At 50.1% G+C, this 15,255-nt stretch overlaps 1 protein-coding gene across 1 annotated transcript; it reads right to left on the reverse strand.

Moving 5' to 3' along the window:
- Window positions 1-358: 358 nt before the first annotated feature.
- Window positions 359-15,255, reverse strand: PRPH2 (peripherin 2). Its single transcript, XM_065911883.1, has 3 exons — window positions 14,675-15,255; window positions 3,390-3,636; window positions 359-571 (listed from the first exon to the last, which is right to left on the reverse strand). The coding sequence occupies exons 1-3, from the start codon at window positions 15,253-15,255 to the stop codon at window positions 359-361; spliced, it is 1,041 nt and encodes a 346-aa protein (XP_065767955.1).

Raw genomic sequence — 15,255 nt, forward strand, 5'->3', positions numbered from 1 at the left:
CTTGGAGCTCACCAGAATGGCCAACTTGTGAAAGGAGAGCAGCCCTCAGGTGTGGCCAGTAGCCTCCGGGTGGAACTGAATTCCTGTGACTGAAGACTCATCTGCTGAGAGGCCCTCCATGAGTCCACCATGAGGGTGCGTCCTAGGGCAGTGGGGCTGAGCAGGACTCATGCACTCACAGTTTGAGACGTTCATTCAACTGAGGTTTTTAGGGGCCCTGAATATTAAATCCCACCATCCAGAAGAGCCTCTGTGAGACGGCCGCCCTCTTTGGGAGAGTCTGATGGGATCGGGGGTATCCGAGGTTCCTGGAGTCCACTACTTCTCAGTGTTGAGAGGGGAGGGGGCCGAAGGGCCGTCAGCCTGCCGCCGGGGCCTGGCCTGCGTCCTCGCCCTCGGCTTCCACCTGGTTACCCTGGCCCAGCTTCTTCACGCTCTCCAGAAAGGCCTTCCAGGTCTCCGGCACGCTCTTCTCCAGAAGCCAGCCCTCACTCTCGCACTCAGGGTCCTCGGGGTTGGCCACGCCTTCCAGCGCCGTGTGCAGGTAGCGCAGCCCCACGGTGACGGTCGCCTGGTGTGGGGAGACGAGACTTAACAGGAGTGGGAAAGTGGCCGGGGCAGGGGTGACCTAGAAGCCACGGGGGCCCTGCAGACAAGGCTCTGCTGGGTCTGAGCTGATGAGGGCCTGCCCCAGCCATGCCTGAGTGCTCGAAACACCTCCCGCTGCCCCCGCCTCACCTCTGGCCCTCTTCTCCTCCCTTCCTGGTCACTCCAGGTTGCTTTGGATCCTGCCCACCTGGCCTTTCTCCTTGCCAGTTTTACCATGTGTGGTTATCTCTGCCTGGAGTATTAGGGTGCTCCTCCCCTTAGGTCTCCCCTGTCCTGAGGGACATTAATCCTGGACTCCTTCTCCATGCCCTAGCCTCTCACAGAGGCTCTTCTGGATGGTGGGATTTAATATTCAGGGCCCCTAAAAACCTCATTCCTAGCACATCGCTTGGTACATATTGGGTGCTCAGCAACTATTTGCTGGACAGAATAAAAAGTCATCTTTTTTCCTGCAAACAAGGTGATAGATGGTTTGCCTCTACTTCTGTTATTTCTGATTAGTATGGGGATGAGTGGGTGACTGGTTTGGATTTGTTCACTGGCAGTCACTGCTACAGACTCTGGTGCCAGAATGCCTGGATTCAAGCCTCAGCCCTGGCACCTAGCCAGCCATGTGACCAGAAAGTCTCAGTTTACTTATCTGGTTTGCAGATTTTCAGATGAAGTACCGCCTGTTCCATGGGCATGCTGTGACACTCCATTGTGTGTGGAGCGTGGCACCTCATGCAAAGCAAGGATGAATAGGAGTGTCAGCTGTAGTTGGTTATTAGGCAGCATGGTAAGTATTCTTTCTACTTTTCTAACCCTGTATTGTGTTGGCCACTTGCTTCTACACAAATTCCTGCTTTGCTTGCCCTCTTCCTTTGATGGTATAGCAAACTCCGTGAGAGGCCTAGGCCCACTAACAGAGAACATCCACCCCCCGAGGGCAGGAGTGGCCTTGATACATCTTGTTCACCTGCTGTCCCAGCCCTAGAAGGGCACCCCATGGTGGTAGGGCCTCAGTAGACATCTGTGAATGAATGCTCTGGGAGTATTTAATAATTATGGTAGTGTATGATTTTAGTAACTAGTAGTTTTAGGGTTTTGTTATAATTATCATTGACTAAAAGTTTAATAAGATATTTTTACAGTGAAAAAAATCCCTCCTCCAGGAAGTCCTCCTGGTATCCATGTGCCCATTCTGATTCTTTCCTTCTTTCCTCAAGAAGGCCTCCTGCCACAGTATGAATTTTGCACTAGTAGTAGTATTGAGGTGTCATATCCTCACTGGATTGTGAAACCCAGGAGGGCAAGGCTGAGGGCAGAATCTTATCAGCTCATCCACCCTTGTGTGCATCGCAGAGTCTGCCCACTAAAAGCCTCAAGCAAAAGTCACGGACATGCAAACTCCCTGTTCCCAGTGAACTGTTCTTCTTAAGCAGTCACTAGATTTCTGGAAAAGTGGGTAAGCAGAGAGGCAGTCAGTGGAACTCAATTTTCCCACTGACTTCAGTTATACTTTCAGTCTTCTTTTAATGGCTTTTCAAGGGATGCAATCTTCTAACCTTCTATCCTCATTCTACCTTGTAACCTTTTCTCTTCATTGTACCCACTCATTCCTAAGACTCTGCCTCAAGGAGCCAGGGACCGATAAATTTCCATGAATATGCTTGCCTTTGCTTCAGTGTAAGAAGAAGGCCTCCCTCCCCATCTCATCCCCCATCAACAGGCAGTTCAATCCCTCTGGTGTGACATGGTAAGTTAGAAGTGGTGTGTATCAGATGAGAGCACACCTACCTGTGAATTTCCATAGCACTAAAGATAGACTTACTTAAAGGAAACTTTCAGTAAATCTTCTTTGATGGGCAGTTTCCTCACCTAATATTTCTGGTTTTGTAAATTTAACTTTTGTAGGCTGGGTTTCCTGCCGTCAGCTCAAAGCAGGAGCCCATGAGTCACCCTCTGTACTACCTCAGTTTACCCCTCCTTGGGCTCTTGTTCAGCACCCAGGACAGCGCCCAGCACTCATAGGTGTTTGAGCTTATTTCTTCAATGAATGAATGAGGGCTTGCTACATCCCAAGCCCTGCAGCTACAGAGAGGAATTAAACCTAACAGATGATGGAAAATGAACCTAGAGATAATCAGAATACCAGGTAAACTGCTACCAGAATTTCAAGAGAAGCACAAATCAGTGTGCCTGTAACTCCTGTTACCTTCCAGTAGCCCCAGAGCTAAGTGCTGTCAGCCCCCTGTAACAGAGAGGTTCAATAAGTTTCTGAGACCTCAGGTGCAAAAAGTGGAGACACAGGATGAACCTCAAAAACATTCAAAGTAAAAGAAGTCAGACATAAAAGGTCATATATTACATGATTCTATTTATATGAAATGTCCAGAATAGATAAAGCCGCAAGGACAGAACAAAAATGGGTGGTTCAGGAGCTTAGCGGGAGGCCTGGAGGGGTCTGACTGCATAATGAATATGAGTTTTTTTGAGGGGGTGGTGGGAGTATTTTGGAACAAGATAGAGGTGGTAGTCACACAACACTGTGAATGTACCAAATGCCTCCAACTTGTTCACTTTAAAAAGATTGATTTCATGTGCCATGAATTTCAACTCTTCTTTAAGTGATAGGACAGAAACAAAAAGTGGAAGAGCCAGTGTTCAAGCCTGGGCCTGCCTGCATGCCAGCAGAGGGCTGGTTCCCAGGAGGGAGCCCCGGGCCCAGCTCCACCCCATGAATCCCAGCGGGGCAGGTGAGTCCCGCTCGTCTTGCCCCCTCGTTGAGCAGGGCCTACCTCAAAGAGCCAGACAAGGAGAGTCACGGCGCCTATGGTGTTCATGAGGTTGCTGTAGTAGCTCAGCAGGGCGGCCCTGCAGCCGCGCAGCCACAGGTTGAGCTCTTCCGTCTGGTGGTCATAGCTGTAGTGCGCGGAGTTGTTGGTGAGCTGGTACTGGATGCAGGGCCGCGGTGAGTTGGGGTTGCAGCAGCTGAAGGGGACGCCGTCCACCAGGTACCGCCCATCCACGTTGCTCTTGACGCGACTGCAGAGGAAACAGGTAGATGACTTGAGATCGGCCTCCTGGGCTTCTCAGCAGGTGCCAGTTTCTCCCATCCCTCGTCTCTGAAAATCTGGAATGTTCATTCACTCATTCTTCTTGAGAAATAATTTGCTGTTCGTCAGCTACGTGCCAGCCAGCTGCTATTCCATCTTCAGCTGCTATTCCAGCTGCTGAAGATGGAGGAGTGGCCCAGAAAGCCAAGGCCCCAGCTTCCTGGAGCTTATGTTTAGAGGGCTGAGACAGATGATAAACCGAGAAGCAAGTAAGTAAGGAACATATGTATTCTAGCCCTTGTATAGCAATGAAGATTCGACAGAATCTTACAAGACATTTCAAAGACTCTATGGACCTGCTGATCCTGAAACACCCTGGAAGCCTGTGAGCAACCTTTGGTAAAACTGAGATCCAGAGTGCTGTTCACTCGAACTGCCCGAGGGTAGCCTATTAGAGGTTCAGTGTTTCCTCAAGATCCTGGGGTAAGTATCAGTGTAGATAGGAAGGAAGTCACAGGAGGGGGCATTTAGACAAGAGCGAATCACATACATAAAGAATGTGTTCATTCTTTTATTGCCTGTTGTTTTCACCCAACTGAACACAAGATCAACCCGAGCACTGTGCTCCTGGAACCTATCATGTGTGTCAGAACATGGATGTGGCCCTGTGGACAACATTTGACCCCAGTCTATGGAGCACCGCATCGGTTTTTATGAAGTCCAAAATAAAGATTTATGCAAAATATCACCCAACAACTCTATGTTGTTGGGCCTGGCATGCAGTGATTTATTGGAGCCATGCCAGGCTGGTAGGATGAGAGCCGCAGGAAAGGTGGTAAGTGTGAGACAAGGCTCTGCCTGGCATTCGTGACCATCAGCATTAGCTCCCAGCCCCTTCTCTAACCTCATCTCCTCCTTACAGCTCTGGGGACAACCAACACCCCCTCTGGCCAGATCAGTTCTGTCCAGCAGATGTTTCCAGAAGGCCTGCTCTGACCCTGGGCCTTTGCAGCAGGGACAAGGAATGAGTCATTGCCCATGGCTTGCTCTGTATCCACACTGAGCTCTGCCCTACCCTTCCCCACTGGGTGGAAGAGCCTTATTCACCTGAAGGATGCAGCTTGCACAACTCTAACATTTCTCTCTTTATTTATATTTGGTTAGAGCACACCATGCATTCATGGTGGGTTCAAAATTCAAAAGGGGCAGGGACTTTCCTGGTGATCCCATGATTAAAACTCTGCACTTTCACTGCAGGGGGCACAGATTCAATCCCTAGTCAAGAAACTGTTATTCTACAAGCTTCATGATGCAGACAGAAAAAAAAAAAAATTATGTAGCTGCACACTTAAGATTTGCACACTTATGTACACATTATCTTGAGTTAAAAAATGGAGTTTTTAAAGTTTTTTTTAATTGCAAGGCATTATTACATAATAACAGCAGACTTGTATGACATAATAATAGGGAGCATGTAGTTCATAATAGAAATTATTTCCAATGTTCATTGAAATGGTAATTAATTATACTCTTAAAAAGATGTTTAAGAACTTTCCTGATGGTCCAGTGGTTAAGACTGCACTGCCAATGCAGTGGGCCTGGATTCAATCCCTGGTCAAGGAACTAGATCCCGTGTGCCACAACAGAGGTTGACGACCCTGAGTGCCACAGCTAAGACCTGGCACAGCCAAATAAATAAATAAATGTCTTTTTTAATTTTTAAAAAAATTAAAAGATGTTCAGGGACTTCCCTGGTGGTCCAGTGATTAAAACAGGTTCAATCCCTAGTCAGGGAACTGTGATTCCACAAGGCTCATGATGCAGCCAAAAAAAAAAAATTTCATGTAGCTGCACAGTTAAGATTTGCACGCTTGATTATGTACACGTTATCTTGAATAAAGAAATATTTTTTTAAGTTTAATTTTTTTTTAATTGCAAGGCATTACATAGTAACAACAGACTTACAGCATAAGAATAGGGAGCATGTAATTGTTCATAATAGATATTATTTCCAACAATATTCATTAAAATGATAACTAATCATACTCTTAAAAAGATGTTCAAGGGCTTCCCTGGTGGTCCAGTGGTTAAGACTGTGCTCCCAATGCAGTAGGCCTGGGTTCAATCCCTGGTCAGGGAACTAGATATCCCACGTGTCACAGCTAACACCTGGCAGGGCCAGATAAATAAATATTTTTTTAAAAAATTAAACAATGTTCAGGGACTTCCCTGGAGGTCCAGTGGTTAAGACTCCACTCTTCCCCTGCAGGGGGCATGAGTTCTGCCCCTGGTCAGAGAACTAAGTTTCTGCATGCCACTCAGCCAGAAAAAAATGAAAAAAAAAAAAAGATGTTAATATTTAGCTTCTAAGTAAAATCTCCTCGATTCAAAAAATTCTCCCACTCATTCTTGTCTCTTGGCCTCCAGGTGCCCTCACTGTGGCCAGCCCTGTCTGTCCTTCTAGAGAGGCCTCAGATGTGGACAAGCAAATTCAGATTTTGCAAAAATTCTTTTTGTTTGTTTTGTTTTTACCCAAATGATCACATTATATTGACACTGCCTTAAACCATTATTTTTCCCTTAACAATACCTTGGAGATCTTTATATCTGCCAGGGGGGAGTGTTCTCCAGGTTTTAATGAGGTGCATGGTGTCCCCATTGTGCAGATAGCTCATGGGGTACTGTCGAGTTCCCTACTGATGGACATTGGGGATTCTCCCAGTTTCGTGTTAATACAAGCATGAACTGGGTCAGTTCACATACTGGGACTGTATCTAGAGCATCAGCTGCTAGGAGAGGCGTCTCTGCATCGGGCCCATCTGTGGTTGCACCCGAGCTCTGCTGTCTCTCTTCTGGGGGATTGTACAGTGACATCTCCACTGGCGATACCCACACAAGTCCTGTTTTTGATCTTTGCCAAAACCTGATAGATGAAAAATAATATCTCCAAAGTTGTTCTAAATTTACTTTTTTTTTCTCATTATAAGTGAAATTGGGGATCTTTTGATATGTTTTTTTGGTTTTTGGTTTTTTTTAATATGTTTTAAGATCCACTTGTGGTTTCTTTTCGGTGAACTGTCTGCTGATCAGTTTGGTTAAGACCATACCATACTGCACAGTGTGGCCTCTGGTTCCAGAACAATCCTCACCTGGATCATGGCGACCATATTTCCACCTGCCCTGCAGTCCCTGGCCTCTGCTTCATGGACAGGACCCACAGCACAGCTGGCCCTGGATGCACAGGTGGTCTAGGACTAGGACCATGATAAGAGCAGGACAGCCTTAGTTTATTCCAGATCCATCCCTCTGGACCAGTTCCTTACCTTTGTGGGTCTCAGCTTACTTATCTGTAAAATGGACTTGACATGAGGATTGTGTGAAGGGATCCATGTACAAAGGCTTAGAAGAGTGCCTGGTACATATTAACTGTGCGGGAAATGTGGACTCCTGGGCTGGGGCTGGGCCGGGTGACAGAACAAGAGCTTTCACAGGAGCCTGTGTGCTCTCGGGGAGCAACTGTGAGGTGGAATAGACCACTCTACTCCACTGGGGAGAGGTCACGCGTGAGCGGGTGGCATGGGTCCTGCCGGCTGTGGAGCAGAGGGGGAGCCCCTGCTGTGACCCAGACCTCAAGGGCAGACCTCCACACTGGCCCTCGGCTAGGGCTGGGCGGCATTTGCCCAAGGACAGGAGGGGTCGCTGCCGAAGCTCACCCACACCGAGCGTATGGGAGCAGCTGTCTGAACAGCCTCGTGAGGCACCAGGCTCCGCTGGCTGAGGTGGTCCCAGTGGGGGGACAGGAGCAGAGACCTTCACCTTGGGGCTCCCAGCCCTGTCCTGAGGGGCCAGCTGCCCCCACAGCCCTAGTCCCCAAATGCAGATGCTGTTCATCCCTCTTTCTGACCTGCAGGCAGCCTCTGGAACCCGCTCCCACCTGGGCCAGGCCCAGGGTCCCCATGGAGCGCAGTGGGTTAGAGCACAGAGAACTGACTTTTGAGTCCCAAGTCTGCCTGTGTGAGCTGCGGACTGTGTGAGGTGGGCTGATCAGGGACTGTGGGGAGGGTGAGATGAGGCAGTCAGCAGATGCCCAGGACACAGGCTCTGAGAGAATGCTGGCTCCTCTCCACTCTTGGCCATCTGGGGGTACCCTGCAGCCCACCGACTGTTCTACCAAGGAGGAAATGGGGCCCAGAGCAGGGCAAGCCCTCACCCAAGTCACACAGGACGTGGAAGACCAGTCCATGGCAGTTTCCCACCTCTCCCCTCAGAGTTTCCTCAGAGTCTCTATGGCCTTTCTGCCTGTTGGCTTTTTCTAGCTAGAGAAGTGAAAGTCACTCAGTCGTGGCCAACTCTTTGCAACCCCATGGACTATACAGTTCTCCAGGCCAGAATACTGGAGTGGGTAGCCTTTCCCTTCTCCAGGGCATCTTCCCGACTCAGGGATCAAACCCAGGTCTCCCGCAATGCAGGCGGATTTTTCACCAGCTGAGCTACCAGGGAAGCCCTTTTCTAGTTAAACTTCCTAGAAAGGTGTGAGTTCTCCCCCTGTTCCCTGTCCCAGGAGCCCTTCCTTGTCGACCATCACCTCTCCTGAGCACTCTCCAGGTTTCCCTCAACTGGGGTAAGGCCTGCAGACCTGCCTTATCCTCCCTGGGGCAGGGCTGTGTCTCCTCAGATTGGGGCCTAAGGAAAGGCAGCTCTGGCCTGAATGATATTGGGGTTCCCCCAGCCTAGGACCTCTTGAGGTCCCATATCTCTGGAACTGGCCCTCCCTCTCCCTCAGGAGTACTGTCTTGTTTACTTCGCACTTGCCCTGGTTCCAACCACAGATTAAGGCTCCACTCACCCTCTTAAGACAAAGTCAGGCAGAGGAGAGCTCCTTAGTTGGTGAGCTGGCTATTTATATCAGAGTATTTCCCAGGCTACAAATCTCTGCTCAGGGCTCACCAAGGGTTGTAGGGGTCTTGATTAAGGTAAGGCTTTGTTCTAGCTCACTCTCTCACAGCCAAGATACAATTTGGGAAAGTCATCACATTGGAATTTTCCTGGAAAAAACAATATAATTTAGTAGGTGAATTAATAAACCAATAAGGAACATCAAATGGAAACAACCAGGGGAGGGGAGAGGAGGGATCCAGGAGTGTAAACTGATAATGAGTCAGTTCCCAGCCCGTGTGCCAGCTGAGTGACACCTGTGGAACCTTGGCAAATCGCTTGACCTCTGAGAGCCTCAGTTTTCTCACCTGAGAGATGACAATAATGACAGTGGTGTGGTGGAGATTAATTGGGTTAATACACATAGAGAACCTGGTATACAGCAAGTGCAGTATTAGTTCTTTGAAAGGCAGGGGGAGAGGAGGGGACCCAGCCTTTAGCAAGGAAGCCCCAGTCTGAGAGGAGACACTGCACTGCTTTCAGGGAGAACTGATCTGATGAGAGATCTAGACCAGTACCAGAGAGTCCAGTCTCAGAGGGAGAAACAGACCTGTACTTGGGGAGCCCCAGTCTGAGGGGAGACACAGCCCCGCCTCAGGGAGCCCCAGTCTGAGGGGAAACACAGCCCCACCTCAGGGAGCCCCAGTCTGAGGAGAGACGCAGCAGTGCCCTCAGGGAGCCCCAGTCTGAGGGGAGACACAGCCCCGTCCTCAGGGAGCCCCAGTCTGAGGAGAGACACAGCCGTGCCCTCAGGGAGCCCGAGTCTGAGGGGAGACACAGCTGTGCCCTCAGAGAGCCCCAGTCTGAGGGGAAACACAGCCCCGCCTCAGGGAGCCCCAGTCTGAGGGGAGACACAGCCCCGTCCTCAGGGAGCCCCAGTCTGAGGGGAGACACAGCCCCGTCCTCAGGGAGCCCCAGTCTGAGGGAAGACACAGCCGTGCCCTCAGGGAGCCCCAGTCTGAGGGGAAACACAGCCCCGCCTCAGGGAGCCCCAGTCTGAGGGGAGACACAGCTGTGCCCTCAGAGAGCCCCAGTCTGAGGGGAAACACAGCCCCACCCTCAGGGAGCCCCAGTCTGAGGGGAGACACAGCCCCACCCTCAGGGAGCCCCAGTCTGAGGGGAGACACAGCCCCACCCTCAGGGAGCCCCAGTCTGAGGGGAGACACAGCCCCGTCCTCAGGGAGCCCCAGTCTGAGGGAAGACACAGCCGTGCCCTCAGGGAGCCCCAGTCTGAGGGGAAACACAGCCCTGCCTCAGGGAGCCCCAGTCTGAGGGGAGACACAGCCCCACCCTCAGGGAGCCCCAGTCTGAGGGGAGACACAGCCCCGTCCTCAGGGAGCCCCAGTCTGAGGGGAAACACAGCCCTGCCTCAGGGAGCCCCAGTCTGAGGGGAGACACAGCCCCACCCTCAGGGAGCCCCAGTCTGAGGGGAGACACAGCCCCACCCTCAGGGAGCCCCAGTCTGAGGGGAGACACAGCCCCACCCTCAGGGAGCCCCAGTCTGAGGGGAGACACAGCCCCACCCTCAGGGAGCCCCAGTCTGAGGGGAGACACAGCCCCCAGGGATCTCCTAGCCAAGGTCCAGAATTTTCGAGATATCTCTTCTTTGTTTAGGAGGAGTTTACCGTCCTGTGGGTTCTGTGGAAAGGACAGTAAAGTGCAAGAGCTCAGTGCCAGCTTCTCCCTCAGACCGAGGGCCCCAGGCCAGCCCTTCCTGGCTTACAGTTCCCTCAGGCTGACGGTGCCAAGGCCTGTGAGCATCTTCATGCTCTGCCTCTCACCCCGAGACCCTGAAGCTCATCTTGTCATGAAAGCAGGAAGAAACCTTAAAGGAATGATTATAGGGACTTCTCTGGCGGCTCAATGGTTAAGACTCCATGCTTCCCCTGCAGGGGGCACAGTTCCATCACTGGTCGGGGAACTAAGACCTCACGTGCCAGTGGTGTGAACGAAAAAAAATTATTATTATAAACTGGTTGAAAACCTCATGTCCCACCTGGTGCTACAGCAGCACCCTAGCGGGTGTTCTTGCCGAAACTGAACCTGGATCCAGCCATACCTTAGCCCCACTACTTGTTCACACAGGAACAGAAGACAGAAGAACACGTTAAATGACAGCTCTTGGTTGTAACGACCCCAGCCCAGAATGTGAGGAATTCTGCAGAACAAGTGGCTGACTTCCTCCAAGACGCACATGGCATGAAAAGGTAACTGTAAAGAGTAAGAAAGGTTGTTAGGTCTCCTAACAACCAAATGCAAAGTGTGATTTAGATCCTGATTTGAACAAGCCAACTGTAAAAGGCATCTTGAGACAATCAGAGAATACTGAACACAGACAGTGTATTAGATGATAGTAGTGTTAGTGGACATGATTACTACTATGCATCTGTTAAACAAAAACAAAAAGGCAGAAAAAACAAACCCTCTTTATCTCTTAGCAATTCCTCCCAAAGTTTTTACAGAGAGGAGGATACAATGCCCTGGATTTGCTTCTTAATACTCAGACCAGGGAAAATGCGTGTTTTGGGGGAGCGAGGGCAGTACTGATGGAACGAGAAAGGGAGAATGTTTACATTTATCAAAGTAAGGTGATAGGTACATGGGGATTTCTTATAATCTCTCTACTTCTGTGAATGCTTGCAATTCTCCCTAATAAAAGTTGAAATGCAAAAAAAATAATAAAAGCAGTTCTGGTTAAGAACTACAAATCTATATCCCAATTCCTTGCTCTGAAGACTCAAGAGCCTCTGAGGGAGGCGGCATTCCTGGATTCCTCTGAGGACACCACCAAACCGCCCCCCCCCCCGAGTTGTAACAGCCCCCTCCCCGGCTCAGGACCTCTGAGCCGGGGAGGGAGAGAGAAAGTAAACACAGGAGAATGGAACACAGTCCTGTCCCGGGTGCCACTGGGGGGGCCTCATGATGATCTGAGATCCGGGCACAGAAGGATAGGAATCCCACCACGATCCACAGGTGTTTGTTGAGCCTGTATCATGTCTGCCTACACCTTCCACTGTGCCTCTGGAGAAGGAAGGAAAGAACAAGACAGAGACAGGAGGAGGGACGACCTGAGGCAAACCAGCCCCCTCCAGAGGTTTTAGTCATTGGGGAACAAGCACTCATCTAACGCCTATGAGGTGGAGTGGAAACGGCAGAGTGGAAAGAGCAGACTCAAAAGCTGGCCCTCCCCATAGCGGGACAGAGTCCCAGCAGAAGAAGGAGCAAGCGCTGACACCTGCTGCGACATGGATGAAATCTGAAAACGGTGCGCTGATGGAAGAAGCCAGACCCCAAAGGACAAATCCCACATGATTCCATTCAAAATGAAGTGGCCAGAACAGGGAAGCCTATAGAGGCAGAAAGTGGAGTAGTGGATACTTGGACTTCAGGGCAGGGTAGGTCGGAGTGAACACTGAAGGCTGCAGGGTTTCTCTGCAAGATGATGAACACGTTCTAAAATCAGCCTCAGTACTGGCGGCACAGCTCTGTGAATATACTAAAAACCATTGAATTGCTCACTTTAGATGGGTGAGTTGTGTGGTGTGTGGAGTATACTGTCCATAAAGCTGGTTTGTTTTCCAAAACTCTGTCCTGTCCCAGTCCCAGTCCCAGTCCCAGCTTGCTACTTCCTGCTGTGAGATTTTAGGAACATCCCTTAACCTCTCTGAGGCTCAAATTTCTACAAAATAGAGATAACACCAACTAAAAATAATACAAATCCCCCAGGAGAGATTTTGTGCCCACCAAATAAGGATGCTTTTCCTCCCAAAAGCCCCAGCAACATAGCAACAGGGCAGGTTCGGGTGAGGGGCCGGGGGTGGGTCAAAGGCTTGTAAAGTCTTGTAAAACATCTTGCATTAGTCCACTTGATCTCCATGATCAGGAGCCTTTAGGAACCAGCCATTGACCTTAAAGATTTCTGTGAGAAATCTCCAAAACCAGCCACCTGTCCATGCTTGGCTGAGCCCACAAGCGCCAGGCTCAGTTAGGGATGTTCAGTTCCTCTTAATGTTGTGACCATATGTATGTGTGTGTGCAGCAGAGAAAATTTTTCCCAAGTCAGTGGAGTTAGGATAGTTTCACACCAATAAGTTGGCATGGGCCACTGAGGTGATTTTGATCAAGTTTAATGCTGGCCTGACCAGTTGGATATGCCGACCACTGGGAGTGGAGCGGCCTGGAACATTGCTCTACCCTGGGACAGAAGGGGATTTGGGGATTACAGAGAGATCCTGTAAGTCTTGTCAAGGACTGACCCTGCAGAAGACATTCAAGGAAAATGACAGAGAGGATGAGAAACCCCTGCTGCTCATCACAAAAGCTGGTTCTACCATCAACTCCCACTCTCCCCACTCTCCCCAGCTCCTAGAACTCTGCTTGTCCCTCTGGCTTCACACCCTTCTGGGGCAACATATATAAATCATGCCACTTTGTGCCATCTCTGCAGACCTGTCCCCTAGGAAGGGCAGAGTGGTTTACAAGCCTCCTTGATGAGGGATTTATAGAAGTAATCCCCTCTCACAGAGAAAATACAGTCCCAAGCAGTGACCTTCATTCTGACTTCCCTTCTATCTGGGGTTTACCAGTGTTGTCTGGGCTTCACCCACATCCTGCAGCCAGTGTGCCCGTGTCCCGGGTGCACAGCCCCCTAACTCACCAGCCTCACTCAGAGGATAAATCACCTGGGGGAGCAACTGAACCCCTAGCCTCAGCCAGGGAATGGGGAGAGTCGGACAGAAAGAAGAGGTGGGGGAGAGTCGCTGACTCAGGGCTGGCCAACCTTTCCCTGGAAAATGACTCAAGGCTCAAATGGTGGGTCTCTGGGAAGAGCGGTATGCCAGGGTCGACACAAAGGGTGAGAGTCTCCTCTTGAACATTTCCTTACATCCCCCTTAGGATTTTACTTTTACACAAGCCAGGAACACTTCAGAAACACTTTATCAAGTTGCATTATTATTACTTAAGTAGTAAACACCAGCAGGCATTTATTGAGCACCCATAGTTTACCAGGCTCTAGACAGAGCTAGGAGATAATCACCAAGGTTGTGTATTTTGGTGCCTTCATTTAAAAGATGGGCAAATAGGACTTCCTGGTGTTCCAGTGGTTAAGAACCCTCCCGCCAATGCAGGGGACACAGGTTCAATCCCTAGTCGGGGAAGATTCCATATGCCGCGGGGCCACCAAGCCCATGCACCACAACTACTGAAGCCTGCGCACTCCAGAGCCTGTGCTCCACACAGAAGCCACCCAGTGAGAAGCCTGCACACCTCAACTAGAAAGTAGACAGTAGACCCTTCTTGCCGCAACTAGAGAAAACCCATGCACAGCAACGAAGACCCAGCACAGCAATACGTAATTTTAAAAAGAGAGAGATGGTCAAGCAGGCGGCCCAAGGTGTCAAAGCCCTTGTCCAAGGTCACCATCTAATGAACAATAGAGATAAAGCTAACAGCTTAGACCCCCTGACTGCCCCCATCCTCTGCTTTTTCCACCATATCCAGGGATAAACACTTTGAGAATGGATGCTCAAGGTTGAAAAGTTGGAAAACATGGGAACAGCCCAGAAATCTATGCTTGTAGGACTGAATCCATTCACTTTGAGTGAGTGAGACAAGCAGCCAGATACTGTCTCAGTATATGTGACCCACCCCTCCTGTATGAAGCAGACACAGTCCTGGCTGGGTCTCCCCTGGCTATCTGCATTCAAGCTGCTTCTGTAACTTGACAATGTCCTCCCATCTTAGCCGAACATTATGTTGAACCGTACAGTGCTGCTAATTTTTTTTTTTTTAATATTAATTAACAATTTTTTATTGCTTGTAGACTTTTGGATAGCAGCCATTCTGACTGGCGTGTAATAGTACCTCATTGAGGTTTTGATTTGCATTCAGTGCTGCTAATTTTATAGGAAAAAATGATAGAATATTGACAATTCTGTATGTCCAATCAAGTACACCCTCACACACACACCAGTAATAAGTTGTATACCCAGAGCACCCAATGGGGAGGAAAAGGCACTGAACAGAGGGAGTCAGAGGCTGGGGTCTCTGTGCCCCCCATCACTCTGACCCCAGGACTGGAGACCACTCACTCTTTGACTTCTTTGGAGGAAAAATCCAGATAGCGGTTGCTGATCCACTGAATCTCAAACCAGTCCCGAAAGCCGTTGTTGCCGCAGCACTTGAACTCAATCTGCAGCATGTCGATGGTCTTCTTCATGAAACACCGGCCCGGGGTGTCCGTGTCCCGGTAGAACTTCATGCCGTTCTTGAGCCCGTGGGCCAGCGTGCTCTCCAGCGAGCCCCGCAGGAGGAAGCAGCAGAGGGCCACCAGGAAGAGGGTCACATTGAAGAGGACACACACGGCCAGGTATGGCTTCAGCCAGGGCTTCCACTTGGCGTACTTGGCAGGGTCCAGGGCGTCATAACAGATCTTGCCAGCCAGAGAATTGAAGACACAGGATAGCACCCCCACCCCGATCAAGGAATTGGGCACAAAATGGCTCTCAGAATTGTTCATCACATCGCTTCTCTTCCGGAGTTCAATCTTTAGGAACAGCCCTAAGCCGAAGATGATGATGCCAGCCAACACGGAGAACCAGTTCATGAGCCAGAGCCCTTGGGCCAACTTGACCCGCTTCTTCTGGTCAAATTTGACTTTCAGCAGCGCCAT

This window comes from Muntiacus reevesi, chromosome 20 (assembly GCF_963930625.1).
Source record: "Muntiacus reevesi chromosome 20, mMunRee1.1, whole genome shotgun sequence".
Lineage (NCBI taxonomy): Eukaryota > Metazoa > Chordata > Mammalia > Artiodactyla > Cervidae > Muntiacus > Muntiacus reevesi.